The 15,368-nt window shown below is 35.7% G+C and overlaps 1 protein-coding gene across 1 annotated transcript; it reads right to left on the bottom strand.

The window, feature by feature from the left end:
- Nucleotides 1-4,616: 4,616 nt before the first annotated feature.
- On the bottom strand, nucleotides 4,617-5,504 carry LOC105734162 (large ribosomal subunit protein eL6-like). Its single transcript, XM_064374497.1, has one exon. The coding sequence runs from the start codon at nucleotides 5,502-5,504 to the stop codon at nucleotides 4,641-4,643; it is 864 nt and encodes a 287-aa protein (XP_064230567.1). The 3' UTR covers nucleotides 4,617-4,640.
- Between the last annotated feature and the right edge of the window lie 9,864 nt (nucleotides 5,505-15,368).

Here is a 15,368-nt window from a genome sequence, read left to right as displayed (position 1 = left end):
ATCATAAATCTGGCATCTCTTTTGTGTTTATTTATTCGTTCATGTTTTCCTATTGTAAATCCTCAGGCTTCCTTATCTCCTCATCTGTCAAGTTTCCCTTTATTACAACAAGGCAGTTCCTGTAACAATGACTACAGGGAATTTGTGTCTCTTTCAAAAGAGGGGTTCAATAAAAGACAGTCATTTTATTCTGACTTAAGAACATTTAATTATCTCTACTGTCTTGATCATCTGCATATTTTACCCACAATGCACTATAACACATTTTCCTTTAAAATCATCAGGACCTATAGATGTTTCATTTTTATCCTTGTGGCTACCATTGATCAAAGTGATGGACAGATTTGAGAAAGTACTGCAATTACTGTTTCAGTCATATCCAACAGAATATATAAATGTTAGGAGAGAATGGAGGGCAGGAGATTTCAACTTGGCTTATCGGATTCTCTTTTTTTTCGTTCTCCAGATCTGTCAGTGACTGTAATAGCATTGATACAATCTCTGAGCTGCTTGTCTACCATGACTTACACATTTTAAATTTAAACTAATATCCTTTTTTGTATGTATCTCATATTTCCTAAAGCAATGGACTAGTAAACATAAAAGTGTACACCAGGAAATGGGTAGGTAATTCCTCCCTCATAAACATCTTGAAAGACAGAGCAAATAAATATACAAAAGCAAAAAGAAACAAAAGTCTACTGCTGTGACATTGTTATAGCCATGATAATGGGAATTTATAAACGTAGTGTACTTTACATCACATTATATTCAGAATAAGAAAATCACTTTAAGTAGATTTTGATTAATGAGATACTCAAGAGGTTAATTGAAAAAAAATTTGACCTGGCTTTTCTTCTAAAGGCTAATTATAAAGTTTATCTAACTCAGTTTACAACCTTAGAAAATATCCTAGTTTCAGAGCTCTTATTCTTTCACTACTTTTTACTCCTGATGATGATGATGAAGATGATGATGATTAACTTTTAGGATGACAAGACTTTTGCTCAGGGTCAATATCCTAGACTTGAATTATGATGAGAAACATATAAAAAGACTCCATCATTATAAGCAGAACTCTAACAGCACTACATTTTATTATTAGCAACTGACTATGCAGTTCGTTAGCATGTAAGAGAAGCATAGTTGACACTTTTACAAATAAAATTGCTCATTTTTTCCAAATATATCAAAGAATTCCACATAACTCTGACATTCTCTACATAAACCTATTTGACTTATAGAAAGGTGGACTCTTTAATATCTTCAATATATAAAATTTACTTATTTTTTTTCTGATAATAAAAAATGGTTTATGTTCTCTTCAAAGTGAGTAGAAATTGATTGAATGTTAGCAGGCATGATGCTATTATGGCATATTTGCATAATTCCTTTATGATTATTTTATAATGGAAGTAGAGCTCCAATGAAGGAGCTCTTTAATTAAGTCACTATCCTCTTTTTTAGAGGTCAGACATCTCCACTCAAGATAATATTTATTCATGTTCTCAATTACCAGTGCACTGTAGATGACGCATGTTTCTCAGGCCTGAAATGAATCTAGAACTGGAAGGAGCAAGTGCATGCTAAAATACAATGGGTTTCCTTCCACTGTTTTTGACCAGGACTCAATCAATGATCTCCTCCCAGAATGCAAGAAGTATGATAAAAATGAAACTTGGAGAATGAGAAAACTTGTCAAATAACAAGATAAGGGTTTTGCTGAAATCTTGGCATTTCTGAGATGATTTGAAAGGAACCCGGTAAAAGATAATTGGGCTGGTGTCTAAACAGAAATTAGAAAAAGCAAGCATGGTGGGAGTGATAGAAATGAAACCCAGAGAACTCTTCTGGAAAGGTGAACTTCAAAGGCACACTCCTTCTCCAGCTTCTTGTTAGATAAGACTTTATCTAACTTTGTGTTTCGTTTGAACATGAACACATTTTCTCTTAAGAACACAAAGGAAATATAAACATTTTATTTCTTTTAACATTAAAAGCTTTTTCTCTTGTGTACTTAGGTGTTCCCAGTATTTTTGGCCCTTAAGTTTTAGGTTAAACTAGAGAAATACACTTGAGTCTTACCACTATTCTTCTGTCCTTTAATATCATGAAAGGAGGAAAGATTTCAGTGAAAGTTTAAGAAGATATGTATTAGCAAATTAACACAACAAACATGGGTTTTTCTTGTGCATGTTTTACCACATTATAATGTGTGTTATGCAATATGCACGTGCTCCGTGGCTTAAAAGCTCTCTATTTCTATAAGCCTATCAGATTTTCAAGTACTTAGCTAGAGAGAATTTCAACCTACACTCCTGGGATCTTTCTCCCATTACCACCTAACAGTGGGATTAATTAGTAACTGAAGAGTCATGCTGGGGTTTCCATAATTGCTCAACTACTCCCTGAGTCTGCAGTCATTTCAGGAAGGAGAAAGGGTACTCTGCTGACAATGCTACCAGTGAGCTTTGTTATCTCATTCCAATATTAACCTTAAGACAGAGGAGAAATAACTTTTATAAGGAATTGTGCAATTAAAAAAGCTAAACTGCAATGTCGCTTCTTTCCTAGAACCCTGCTATTGTCAACCATAGTAAGTTGAGGCCTGCCTGTCTCTTTCACAGTGACACCAGAATTTGACACATTCAGGGGTTGGGAGGCTATAATCTGAGCCAAGATACTAATTATAAAGAACATGAAAGGATGCTAAAATTGGCTTGAGAACAAAAGCAAATAACTGTTCTTTTAAAAATCAGTTCTAACATTTGATCTTCTTAATCATCTATGGTGGTTGTAATAATGCTGGAACACTGCATAAAGGATTAGTAAACATTGCTAAGAAGAAAGTGGCCCAAAGATAAGATTACATTTGGTTGAAAAACTCGGTTCCATCCTCATCTATTCAACCTTTTTGTGAATTCTGCAGAAGCCATCTCTGGTTTGCCAAATCTTTGCTTGATTTAATTACATATAACAATTATCCTTTATAATATGAATATAATTGTCTTTATAATTTTTTTTTGCTTGATGCAGTCAGGGTTCCTTTGCTTTTAGTAAAATACACATGGTTAAATGCAGTGTAGAGAAAGATTATCACATGCCATGTGCTTGTTCTTAGCCACTGTTTGCCTCTGAATGGCTACTCTCTCCTTAATTATGTGGTAATGGGGAAGGTGTACATTACCTACTTTAACCCTCAGCCCTCACAACTTCACTAACCAAATCCCATTTGAACCGATTATGCACCCTCTTCCTAACTGAGGACAAACTGGTTTAGTTGTAGCCTTCCATTTTTGTACATTGAAATATTAACCAACTGAAATGCACATTCAAGTCTGAGAAACCTTCCTCAGCAGCGGAACACAGTCGTGTACTAGTTGTCTCATTTGTCAAACACAATCCAAACACTGTCAAATTGTTTCAATGCCTGCAACATTTATAGAACAGCTGCAAGAATCAGAATAAAAAATACTTGGAGTATATATTTTCCCTAAAAGTGTAGGTAAAATTTAACTCTTACAACGAACATGAAACCTTGATCCCCCAGGGTGTAGAGGTAGAGTTGTTGCAAAGAAAATACCTACCCAGGAGAGACATGGATTTTGAACCTTGCCAGATGAATCCAGGACATAACAAACAGTAAAAGGCCCCAGGGAAAAGAAAGTCCCCTTTGTTTTCATTCTTTAAACCTTGGTCTTGGGCAAATTCAGGCAGTTTTCCAATTTATGAACATTTCCTTCCAGCAAGGTTTGATGATTGTAAATGCACTGCTGGAATGGCAGACTCCTTTTGGCAGAAAACCCAGAGTCAACGGATATGTGCCCAGGAAACCAAGCTCCCAATCTGGGAAGCTCAAATCCAGGTGAATTCCAAGAAAGTCACTTTTCAGTCATGCTGATTTCTTCTAAATTAAGCAGTGCTGGAAAACACAGACACTGGCAACACTGCTATTAAGATAAGTTTGACTCACTTAGCAGCAGTAGTAAACCTGGGAAGCTGACTCAAATGAGCAAATGCCAATAATGCTGGTAAACAAGTGTTCACACCTGTTAACAGCTGTGTGCGTTTGCTGCACCAGGTGTGCTTTGTAAACTCAACTCAATGCCACATTTATCACTTATTAAGTGTTATCAAAATGCATCACACAGACTATCCTTCTGGCAATTGTCATATATAAAGCTGGATGCCATTTATCAGAAGCCACAATTAAGTAGATTCACAAGCATACTGTATATCAGAGATCATATCAAATGAGCTTTATAAAAATTCTATACTTTGAAAAATAGCAAAGGAAGATTCCTCCAAAACCGCATCTTTGGATGAGTTCCACAAGCCATTCAGTTCTAATATTTTCAAGAAGCCAATGGAAAACTTGCATGTTTTTTGGTGGGGGCATAATCGAAACTTGTGATGAAGAGGTGCAGACTGCTGATTAAACTGCTGCAAAGTCAATCAAAAACAAAATTTGAGAATTTGTATATTATATATTTCATTATAATAATGAGAGATACTGTGCTGCAGATCTCCCAGGTGCTAGTTACGCAATTAACTTGATTATAAATTTCTCCTACTTCTGTATAACATTCTTTTTTTTTTTTTTAAAGATAATCAGTTATTTAATTAGATTATTAGGACATTTAAAACACCAATTTGTGAGGATAAATTCCATTTGTCAGGGCAAACACAGATCTCAGGTAGCCCTGGAGCTGAGGAATGGCTTTGATTTTTGGTAAAATTTGTGAGTCCACAGCTTTCTGATCAATCTTGCGCTGCTCTGTAATCTCGTATTTCTCTTTTTCTGTGTCGAAGATCTCACCTTCCTGGTGTCTGGGCTTCCGCAGCTGCTTCTTCTTGAAGTAAGCATCAGTAAGATGTTTTGGGATTTTTACATTGCTGATATCAATTTTAGTTGAGGTGGCAATGACAAATTTCTGGTGCGTTCTTCGCAGAGGAACTCGATTGAGGACCAGAGGTCCAGTCACAAGTAACAAGCCACTAGCCAGCTGCTTCAGGAAAACCACCCTCTTGCCCCTGTGGCGTCCAGTGAGGATGATCAGAATGGTCCCAGGGGTAATGCTGGCTCGCAGTTTTCTCACGTGCTGACTAAAGGGTTTTTTGCTGTGGCTCAACAGCTTTCGAGGCACATCTTCAGTAGGATAATACCTAGGCATTTTGCGAAGTTTAACCACCCGGGTACCGCCGTTTTTGTCACCACCAACTGGTTTTGTAACAGTTGCAAGAATCTTCTTCTTTTTCTTTTCAACCTTGGATTTAGCCGCTGAGTACTTCCTCTTATACATGGCCTTTCCGGAATACATGGCAGATCGGGAATACCTGCCAATTCCTCTGACAAGAACAGGATTGCGGCTGCAATGGGGCTTCCCCTTCTTGGGCTTTTTAGCCTTGAAGTTACCCTTTTTCACTTTGCTACCAGCATCAGCCTTCTTGACTTCAGGTTTCTTCTCTTTAGTATCCGGCCTCTCAACTTTTTCACCCGCCATCCCTGTAGGTGTCGACTGGATGCCCTCTAGGTTCGGATGGCGAAGGATTGGGAGTGCTGAACTCAAGTCTTGCAGAGAGGCCTACAGTTCTTCTGTATAACATTCTTAATAAACTGAATAATCCTATTATGGGTATTGAGTCCCTTAAATTAATATGTTGGAAAGTATTTTGGGGGTCAGTTGTCTAATATATTCTCCCTCAGCTTTTCTAGAGAATCTCTTTAAAGTTACTGATGAGATTCATCTCAAATATATTTTAGTGATAAGGACCTTAGTCCTTCACAGGAAATAGATTTCTTTTCTGAAGACTGCATTTCTCCATTAAGTTATATTATTTTTCCCCACAATTTTATACACTATTTCAAATAGTGTAGTTCCTGGAAGCACAGAGACTGTGTTTGTCTTGCCCATGTTTTTACCCACATCATTTATATACCAGTAAACTGGTGCACAATCATTTACAGGTCCAGATAGTAAATAAAATAAATACATATGTTTATTGAATTAGTAAAACAACAGAAATGAAACCTGTTTTCTATTATATCCTGATAATCATGAAAATGTTTAAGAACAGTTATAATCCCTTTCATTCATTTTACATTCTTCAATTTTTACTTACATATTTTACATCCTGACTGCATATCCATGGGTTTATTTAAGTGTGCATGTGTCTGCTTGAGTGTGTGTGTGTGTGTTTTCTTTGGCAAGAAACAGAAGAGATGCCCATGCCTTATTACCTTATGCTAGTATTCCTTAGCCATTGATAATTGTTTTTCTTTTTTGAGACAAGGGTCACGCTCCATCACAAGGCTGGAGTGTCCTGGCATATCAAAATCATGGTCTACAGAAGAAATTCATAATGAGGACAATATCTATACTATTCATCCCCATATCTTCCTGTCTCTTTCAAAGTCATAAATTCAAATAAAATGATGTTGAAAACAGTATCTATTCCTTCATTTCTATGAGTGACTTATGTGTTCCTTGAAATATATCTGTATCATCTATATCAATAATATAGAAATCTGTACCATTCCCTAAATTTTAAAATATAGTGAAATATGCACTTTACGTTTTTTGAAAGTTTCTTTAGAATTGAAGGCTTCAGAAAGTAAGAAAATTCAAATTTTTATCCCTCCCTTCTATCTTACATTGTTGTGCTTGCTAAGTGCAAGATTTGTTAGCAGCTAGAACTGACATTTTATGGCAATCATTAACAAAGATTTTGAAAAATTCCAAGGATGTGTGCTTTTTAAGAAATAGTCCATGTAACTAACAATTATTTATTTTGTGCTTACTATGTGAAATCATTTTCAGTACCATTCCCTATAAAGATTTTAGTTGCGATGAGAAGAATCAGAAAACAAAAAAAAAATGTTATGAGTGAAAAAATACATATTACTGGATGATAGTGGAAAAATAAAGCAGGCCACAGTGTTTTGGCCGAGGGCATGAGAATGACAATTTCTTGGTCAAACACTGCAAAAGAAAACATTTGAGTAAAGAGATGAGGAGAAAGAAGTAAGAATTATGGAGATAACTGGTAAAAACACACAAGACAAGCTATTGTAACTCAGACTTCACTGAAGTGAAGTCTCAGACTATACATGAAGTCAAGTAGCACAGGGGATCTATAGATATTCCCACCAGGAGAACAGAGATTTGTCGGTATAGTCTAGTAAGAGATCAAAAGGGAAGAAAAATGGAGAATGATTTTAGTTATTTTTTTAAAAAAATTATAGTCCCATTTTTATATAAAATAAATCCTTCAGCCCTTAATCTTAACATAATGTTCAACATTTGTGATTTTTAGTCATGTTGCCATTATTTGAACCTATTTTATCATACTTTCTCATTTGCATCTGCTGTCTCACTTTTGGAATACATTAGGTGTTAAATGTGTAAGTGCCAAGAATATCACTTGGGATTCTGCTTTGCATGAGGATTCTAGAGCCATTTTGCATGCAAAAATGGATGGGAAAGTTTTCAGGAAAGCTATTGAATTTTCATACAGGTGCTCTAATGAAACCTTGAAGCCATGTAAATTTACTTCATTGAAACACATGTATCGTATAAATTTGCATTATATTTTATAATACATACATATTTTTCTCATCTCTATAGTAAATTGGGAGGGCAACTAGACTATCAAATCTCTATCATCTAAATCAAAAGTCTTAAATAATTTCAAGGCATGTAATGCATGCAGCATATGTGTGTGAGCTTTCTCTCTCTTCACACACATCCCTCTCAAGCTGATTTCTGGAAAACAGCTAAACCAAATGTGTCGGAAAGGAAAAAGCCTATTAGAGATACAATCGAATCTTTCACACATTATCTTCTCTTTTCCTTCTCTTGCATAGGTAACATAATTCAATTCTGCCTTGGCCACTCACCTTTGACAGAAAACTTTAAGGCAGTGATTTTGGGGAGAAATTAACTTTGATAAAATAATTCCATTCTGTGGATATCTTGGCTTCATGTATTTATCATCATTTAGGAAAGTAGCTGAAATGCTACCTTTAGGATGGGGACTTGCAGAGGCTGAATGAATGCTGAATATCTTTAGTTGGCTTTGCCTATGGGTTGAGCATAAAATGGATAACAGGAAATAAATTATTTTCTTTCTGCACAGAGCTATTCAACATGTATCCATTATCATAGGAACAATTCAATTAGCAGTTCTTGGGGACCAGAATATAGCCCTATAATCTTCACCTTAATAGCATCTATTTATCATTGCAATCTAATCTCCAGGTTGAACTGAGGGGAAATGGCAGTTACCCATAAATTAAAAAAAAAAGTTTAAATAATACTATTTTAGTTCCATTCCCATTAGGCTCTCCTAGTATACATTTTAAATGTTTTCCTTTAATTCACACTCTGAGTTCTGTAAATTTAATATTACTACTTTGATTTGACTTAGTCTTTTTAATTTTCAGATAAATCAGTAGGATGAAAGAGAATTGTTTGCTAGTTGGAGCCTATTTACATTATCTTCATAAATTCTTCAACAGTATTGTCCCCTCTAGTGTTCAGAATATCAGCCATGCTTTTCTCCCTCTCCATCTGGTCTTTCCCCTTCCTTACTGCTGCAGCTGAGTGGAGCACAGAATGCTGAGACCCTGCAGAGGAAGGGGTCTATTTTTTGGAGGATAGGATTATAGGAAGGGAGGGCCTATGTTTATGAGTGCATTAAAAAAATACAGTCTTTACAACTACATTGATCTGCTCTCTCCTGACTTGATGTTTGGAGCACAGAGGGAATGAAAGGGAGGAAGAGTTCCCACTGCCAGAGGAAGTTAACATGAAATGATCTTTCCTATTACTGCTTCCTTACCATTGCAACATTGGGCAAGTTGCTCCTCCTAGTCTGATTTATTTCATTCACCAAAAACACAAAATCTGGTATATGTCTGAGATGGAAAAAGTAACTGCAAATAGGACGATGCTCATGTGTGAAATAATTGCCAACCATGTGATATCCGTCCTGGCTTGGTGCTCACAAAGCTGAAAGAAAGAACTTGGTTTAATGAAGGAGCTGAAGAACAGGAAGTTATACTATCTATATAAGGGCATTCCTTATGGCCACTGCATGATTGCATGATCTTATTTCCCCTGACATCACCCTTACTGTAGCCCTTACCATTTTGGATTTGAACAAATGACTTGTTCCCAGCCACTGACCTATTCGTGCATATTCCTCCAAGACATCCCACTCTGCTAGATTAATCTTTCTGCAGGAGAGCTTTGCAGATGTCTTCCCTCTACTTTATGCTTGCAGTGGAACCCTCTGTTGCTCCCTGGATGATAAAGTTCACACTATTTAATCATAGTATTGAAGACACCATGATCTTTTCTTTTCTTACTATGCTAAGTAAGGCCTCCGTTCAAATCTTGCTTACTCGGCCACTTGTTTTTCCTCCAGAAATCTTATTCTTATACTGTGTGGGAAAACCTGTATGTCTTTTCTTGATGTTATACCTCCTTCAAAGCTCAGCTTATGCTCTTCCTAGCCCTTCAAGACATGCGCCCTTGGAAAAGTAACCTTTTCCACCTTATTTTTCCACCGCTTTCTTTTTCCACACAGTCTGATATGATGACCACATGGCTTCTTTAAGATTTGACTATGCTAGGCTTACCTGTGTCTTGGGCGATGCTGTGACAACTACTTGTTACATTGCAGATAACAATATCACCTTCCCTTTTCCTATTATTCTTTGTCCCTTTTCAGTCTATTGAACTCTTACATATCAGCTCAACCCATTTATTTACTTTTTAATCAGATTTTTCTGGCAAAAAACTTAGGATGAATTTGCTGCTCTCTCATCTGCATTCCCATTGATTTTTATCTATACACTTTTCTATCACATGCATATTTTTTGAGTTAGTGTTTACATGCTTATCTCTTCTACTTCTTAACCTAACCTGTAATTCTTTGAGGATAATAGAGGAGATCTATTTATTTGCACTCCCTCAAACCTTAGCAAAGTAATTTTGAAACATATTTAGTACTCTGTAAAGGTTTATTATTAATAACAATTTACCACAGCTTCCTTTGTTATATAATTGAAGTAAAAGAATATTTCTCTCTTCAAGTTATCATGATCTTTTAATCAATTTCACCAAAGACAATAGTCTTGATAAATGCTGTTCTTAAGGCAATGAGCATCTTTTTTCCTTAGGATCTTTACACACTGGATAGCTGGTAATTAAAGAGGTTACCCCACCAAGAAGAACTGAAAAATGTGCAGAGCTCTCTTAAAGCAATTCAATAGACAGAAAGAAAAATCTCTTTCTGATTTTTAATAAAGAACAAGTTGAGGTTACTGAACAGTGACAGATTGTGATATTGACCTCTCAACAATCATCCCAGAAAATCAACACATTGTCGTAAAAAAACTAGCATTTAAAAAAATTCAAAATAAGTTTGATAACAATAGCTGTAACTATGGGAACCCTTTACTCCTCTAGGTTTGAATTTTTAAAAAAATCTCAGAGGGAATTGGTTTATCATTCCTAACTAAAGGTACTACTTAGAAAGAAGAAATGACAGCTCGTCAATTATGAGACATGCATCCGATGCGGGCTTGACAGTTAGTTGTCCCCTCCATCAAGAAGACAAATGAGTAATAAAATTCTGGGTCCAGTGAGTAAATTCAGGAAATGGAAACTCAAACAGCCCTTTCTGTGGCTCTGCTCTTTTGACCTGATCTGCTTAAAGTCCACTTCATCCCAAACACTGGAAAAAAGTTAACAAATATTGATGACACATATTCCTATTTCTGCAGTTCAGAAGTGGAAAAGTTGGCATATCGTTAAAGATGCTGTTCTGCAATAATTTGCATTCTAAATGGGAGCAGAAAGTTATGGGGAATTATATCCCTTTAGGCATGTTTTCAAGCTAAATTTGGGAGACCAGAAAAATCTAAATAAATTATCAAGTCTATGCCAAACATCTTAGAAAGTGATTTAAACTAAACCCAACTTATAAGAATGTTTCTATTTGACACTTTCACTTTTGCGTGTTAAAAGCAGTCAGTACTGTTCTTTTTAATTACCAAATTTATGTACCTCAAAGTTAGATAATAAATACTTTTTCAATAAAAAAGAAATAAACCAAAAGATTGAGTCAAAACAGGGAATCTCAAAATCCATCAGTTATGGAGCAATTTTGAACAATTCGACTTTAGGACAGCTCATCATTCTCTTGTTCTCTCTCTTTCTCACTTTCTCTTCTTTTCCTGAAAACAGGGACTTGAAAGTATTTATATTCTTAATATTCCAGAAATAGTGACTGAAATCTTTACTTTTTATTCTCAATTTTCTGAACATCTTTTTATACAAACTACTTTGAGTGAAAGAGTAAAGAAGAAGTAAAAGAAAAATGAAGAGGCAGAGAAAGAGAAGGAGGAAATAGAGGGGAAGGAAAAATAGCGCAAGCTGGGCATTCTGGTAGATCCAGGAATAATGACAGAGAGCAAGATGAGTAAATCCTGTGCTACTGTGGAGCATAGTTAAGTATTTAAAATATGCTCAAAGTGGCTTGCTTATTCAGTAAAATTATTACTCCAGGGCAATGAGCCTGATTTATCCTGGGGTTTCAAATTCCTCATGACAATCTCACCCCTCTTCAGTTTGAAAAGCAATTTCACATGGAAGATTTGTAGCCTAGGCCTGGATCTCAACCACTCCTCTGTCACCCCTCTCTCCTCCTTTTCCCTCCATGTTGATCAACTGCTTTGCATCTTAATTTTAAAGCAAGAATGGTAGGTGTGAATTGTGAACTCCCACATAGCAAAAGGAACTTGTGTGTACATTGTGTTAGGAGACGTAGCTACTTTAGCCTGGCTTCTGCCTGCACTAGACCCTACCACTAAAGGTGACCACAGCCCCAAGTATTAAAATGTTTGTTTAAAATATTGCAATACTGCCAAAAAACGAAATGTACCTTGTCCCAACCCACATGTTCTACCCAACCACTGTCTGTAATTTTCTACTCACTTCTACTCGCTATGATTTTTTATTTCCCTATAGATTCCTTTTTGTTTCTCCATTGCTCTCCCTGCTTCTTTTTGTGCCAGCTTTTTTACTTCCTCATGGCCCCTTTTTATTTCCTCTCTATTGTTCTTTTAAAACCTCAGTCACCTTTGCCTTGGTTGGAGTTGAGCTTGGTTTACAGTGGGATCTTTTTCTCTTATTGCAGTAGTTGGAATAAAATCTGTCTTGCCAAGTTTAACAAGTGTCTAGTGCTATTTCTCTTTGACATAGGTCATAGTGGCTATGTAGGGAGCAGTCAATTAATAAAGCTTATAAAGAAAGCGAATGTTATTCCATACAGAGTGTAATTGGCAAATGGGAGAGAAGGTACTCCCCTGAAGAGACAGCAGCAACTCAGCTTCTGCTTGCTATCTTTATACTCAATCCATTGTTCTCAAATATTTTATTTTTTTTCCAGCAAAATCACAGAGCAGTATTTTTAAGTAAAATTTTCATACTCTTAAAATGATTACTTAAATTACCAAACACTGTAATTACTAAGTGAATAAACACTGTTGACGCACACACACACACACACACACACATACACCAATAATTTGCTTACTTATTTTGGCATGTTGTGAATGAGAATGTGTGTGTATATGGTGTATATGTGTATTTCAGAGTCTTTTTAGATTATAAAAGCCACAATAAAAAAAACTATTTTCTTTCATTTAATGTAAATTGCTAAACTCACTGTTGCATCCTCTGTTTGAGACAATATTATAGTCAGGATAACACATATGAGATACTGGTCCTGTTAACTAATGAAGGGATTCTCTCTATGGGACTGTCAATTACCTTCAGTCCTGCTAAATTTATGTGAAAACCAGTCTATTTCCCAGGCATAAATTATTTGTCTAAATGAATGAAAACATTATGCTCAACAGACATGGTTCTGATTGTGGATGTCACCTTGTAGTCACTGCTATACAATGAAGCCACAGATTTTGAGTTAGTTTTGTTACATTTGACAATATCTAGTTTCCTCTGTGTTAAATATTTTACATCACATTTCATCACCAAATAAAGGAAAAAGCATTCAAGTAGATATCACAAGAAAATTGTAACCAAAGTAAGATTTGTCATATTTTTTCATCTTCTGCAGAGATTTGCGTCTCCTTTCTTGTTGTCCCCCTCACCACCTATGGTACTTCTCATTCCTATCTTCTTCCTCTTCCTGTTATTTTCTTTTTTTTAAAAAAAAAGTCCATGCTTGTAGCCTTCCTTCCATTTGTATTGGCTATTACTACACTGTAAAAATAATTATTAACACAATAATGTTTATGGAACAAGTCTTGTCCATTTTATATTCTGTCATCATTATACATATGACTTCCAGGAAATACATTTAATAGCACATACAAAATATTGCGAATGAACTATACTCCACGTTAAACACTGTAGCTGGCTGTACAGTATGAATCCTGCATGTCCTCACTGGTTTGTGTAAATGAGGATTCCATCACTAGATATTAGTCCATTCTTAAATTGCTAATAAAGAAAGGCCCAAGACTGGGTAATTTATAAGGAAAGAGGTTAAATTGATTCACAGTTTGTGTGACTGTCAAGGCCTCAGGAAACTTATAACCATGGTAAAAGGGGGAGCAAATATGTCTTTCTTCACATGATGTCAGAAAAGAAGTTCAGAGCAAAATCGGGGAAAGCCCATTATAAAACCATCAGATCTCATGGGAATTCACTCACTAGCATGGAGATAACCATTCCCATAATTAAATTACTTCTCACCAGGCCCTTCCCATGTGGGGATTATGGGAACTAAAAGTCAAGATGAGATTTGTTTGGGGACAGAACTAAACCAAATTGACCAGTTTGATAGGAAAGTCTTGAGTACTTTTAATCAATTTGGACATTGGTTCTCAAGCATTGTCTTAAGATAGAGCTGAGAGTGTAGAGGTGTGCATCTTTTGACATAAGAAAAGCCAGCTGGATAAAAAGTAGACATATAGAGTAAGAGTTAAAGGAATCACAGAGAAATAAAGCTATATCCCTGAAGATACCATAATCCTCAGGAATAGACTCTTACCTGGAACTTGCCCTACCCCTATACTGTATTTTTTATATAAGACAATAAATAGCTTTTATTATGTTAGCCAAAGGAATTGAGTTGGGTATAATTTGCAGGGGAAAAAAAAGTATTAACTTGATAGACACTTAATGGAAAATCATTTAAAAATGTCTCCCAGGCCTGCAAAGCCTGACTATGGCCTGATTGAATATTATCAATTCTGGCATTTGGTAACCAGAATTAGCTGAATTAATCAGAGGCTTTAATTAAGGCTTTCATTGTAAGTTTTAACCAAGTTACTTATAATCTCTTTTTTCCTTCTGTAAAATGGGTTTTATAATAGCTATTTTACCAATGTTCCAGGACTATTTGAAAAAAATATGTAAATACTTAAAAGACTATATGAAATACTTGGTAAGAGATGGCAGCAATAAAGAATGAATGTGGCTCTGCTAGTCATGAAAAGCAAAATAATACAAACATTGCCAAATCTCCTCCAAATTCTGGCCAATAGACAGGAATCTTTGCCAATTGACCACTAGCAATTCTATTCCATTAGCAAGGGCATCTGGAAGTCATTCATTCAACAAGTCTATTGCACATTTACTATATGCTGCCCATCATCCTAGATGTTAGAGCAGTGAATGCAATAGACAATGTTTTCTGATTTCATGACTCGTGTCTTCTAATGGTAATAGAAATTAAACAAAATGCACATAAAGTGTACCATCTGCTACATGGTAGTGAATACTATGGAGAAAAAATAAAGCAGGAAAAATGAATGAATGGGTAATTTCAAAGAAGAGAAAGTTTTATCCTAACCAGAGAAAAGTTTGCTGAAAATGGGCACTATGTCCAAGGTCTCAAGTGGGTGAGAGAGTGAGCCCTGCAAATAACTGAATGAAGAGCATTCAAGCTAAGAGTGCGATGTTCAGAAAGCACCTGGGGCTGGAGCATTCACCGTAAGCTCAAGAAATTAAAGGAGATAGTGGATGAGCAGGCATGAGATGAAGTTCCAAAGGTAATAATGACAGTAGGCAAAATAGACATTAACACGTTGCTAATGTTGTTAAATGCATGACATAGCTAACTCTCTTCATTTTGGTTCGATTATCTTCCATTTTTCTTTGCTGTTAAAAATGTTCAATTTTTTCTGTTATTTTGAAAATTGTCAAATAAAATTTAAAAAACAGAATAGCTTTCCCTACTGTCATCCTCTCTAATCTCCATTCCCAGAAGACTCTCCCCTCAACTCTTAACTGTTTCTTCAGGCAATTATCACCATATTACTAAGT

This window comes from Aotus nancymaae, unplaced genomic scaffold (genome assembly GCF_030222135.1).
Source record: "Aotus nancymaae isolate 86718 unplaced genomic scaffold, 86718_ANA_hifiasm-v0.15.2.pri h1tg000011l, whole genome shotgun sequence".
Taxonomy (NCBI): Eukaryota; Metazoa; Chordata; class Mammalia; order Primates; family Aotidae; genus Aotus; species Aotus nancymaae.
The sequence above is the reverse complement of the archived record's forward strand: the minus strand, read 5'-3'. Positions and strand labels throughout refer to the sequence as shown.

Excerpts from the sequence above, each read along its gene's own strand:
- LOC105734162 (XM_064374497.1), bottom strand. The coding sequence starts at position 5,504 with ATGGCGGGTGAAAAAGTTGAGAGGCCGGATACTAAAGAGAAGAAACCT.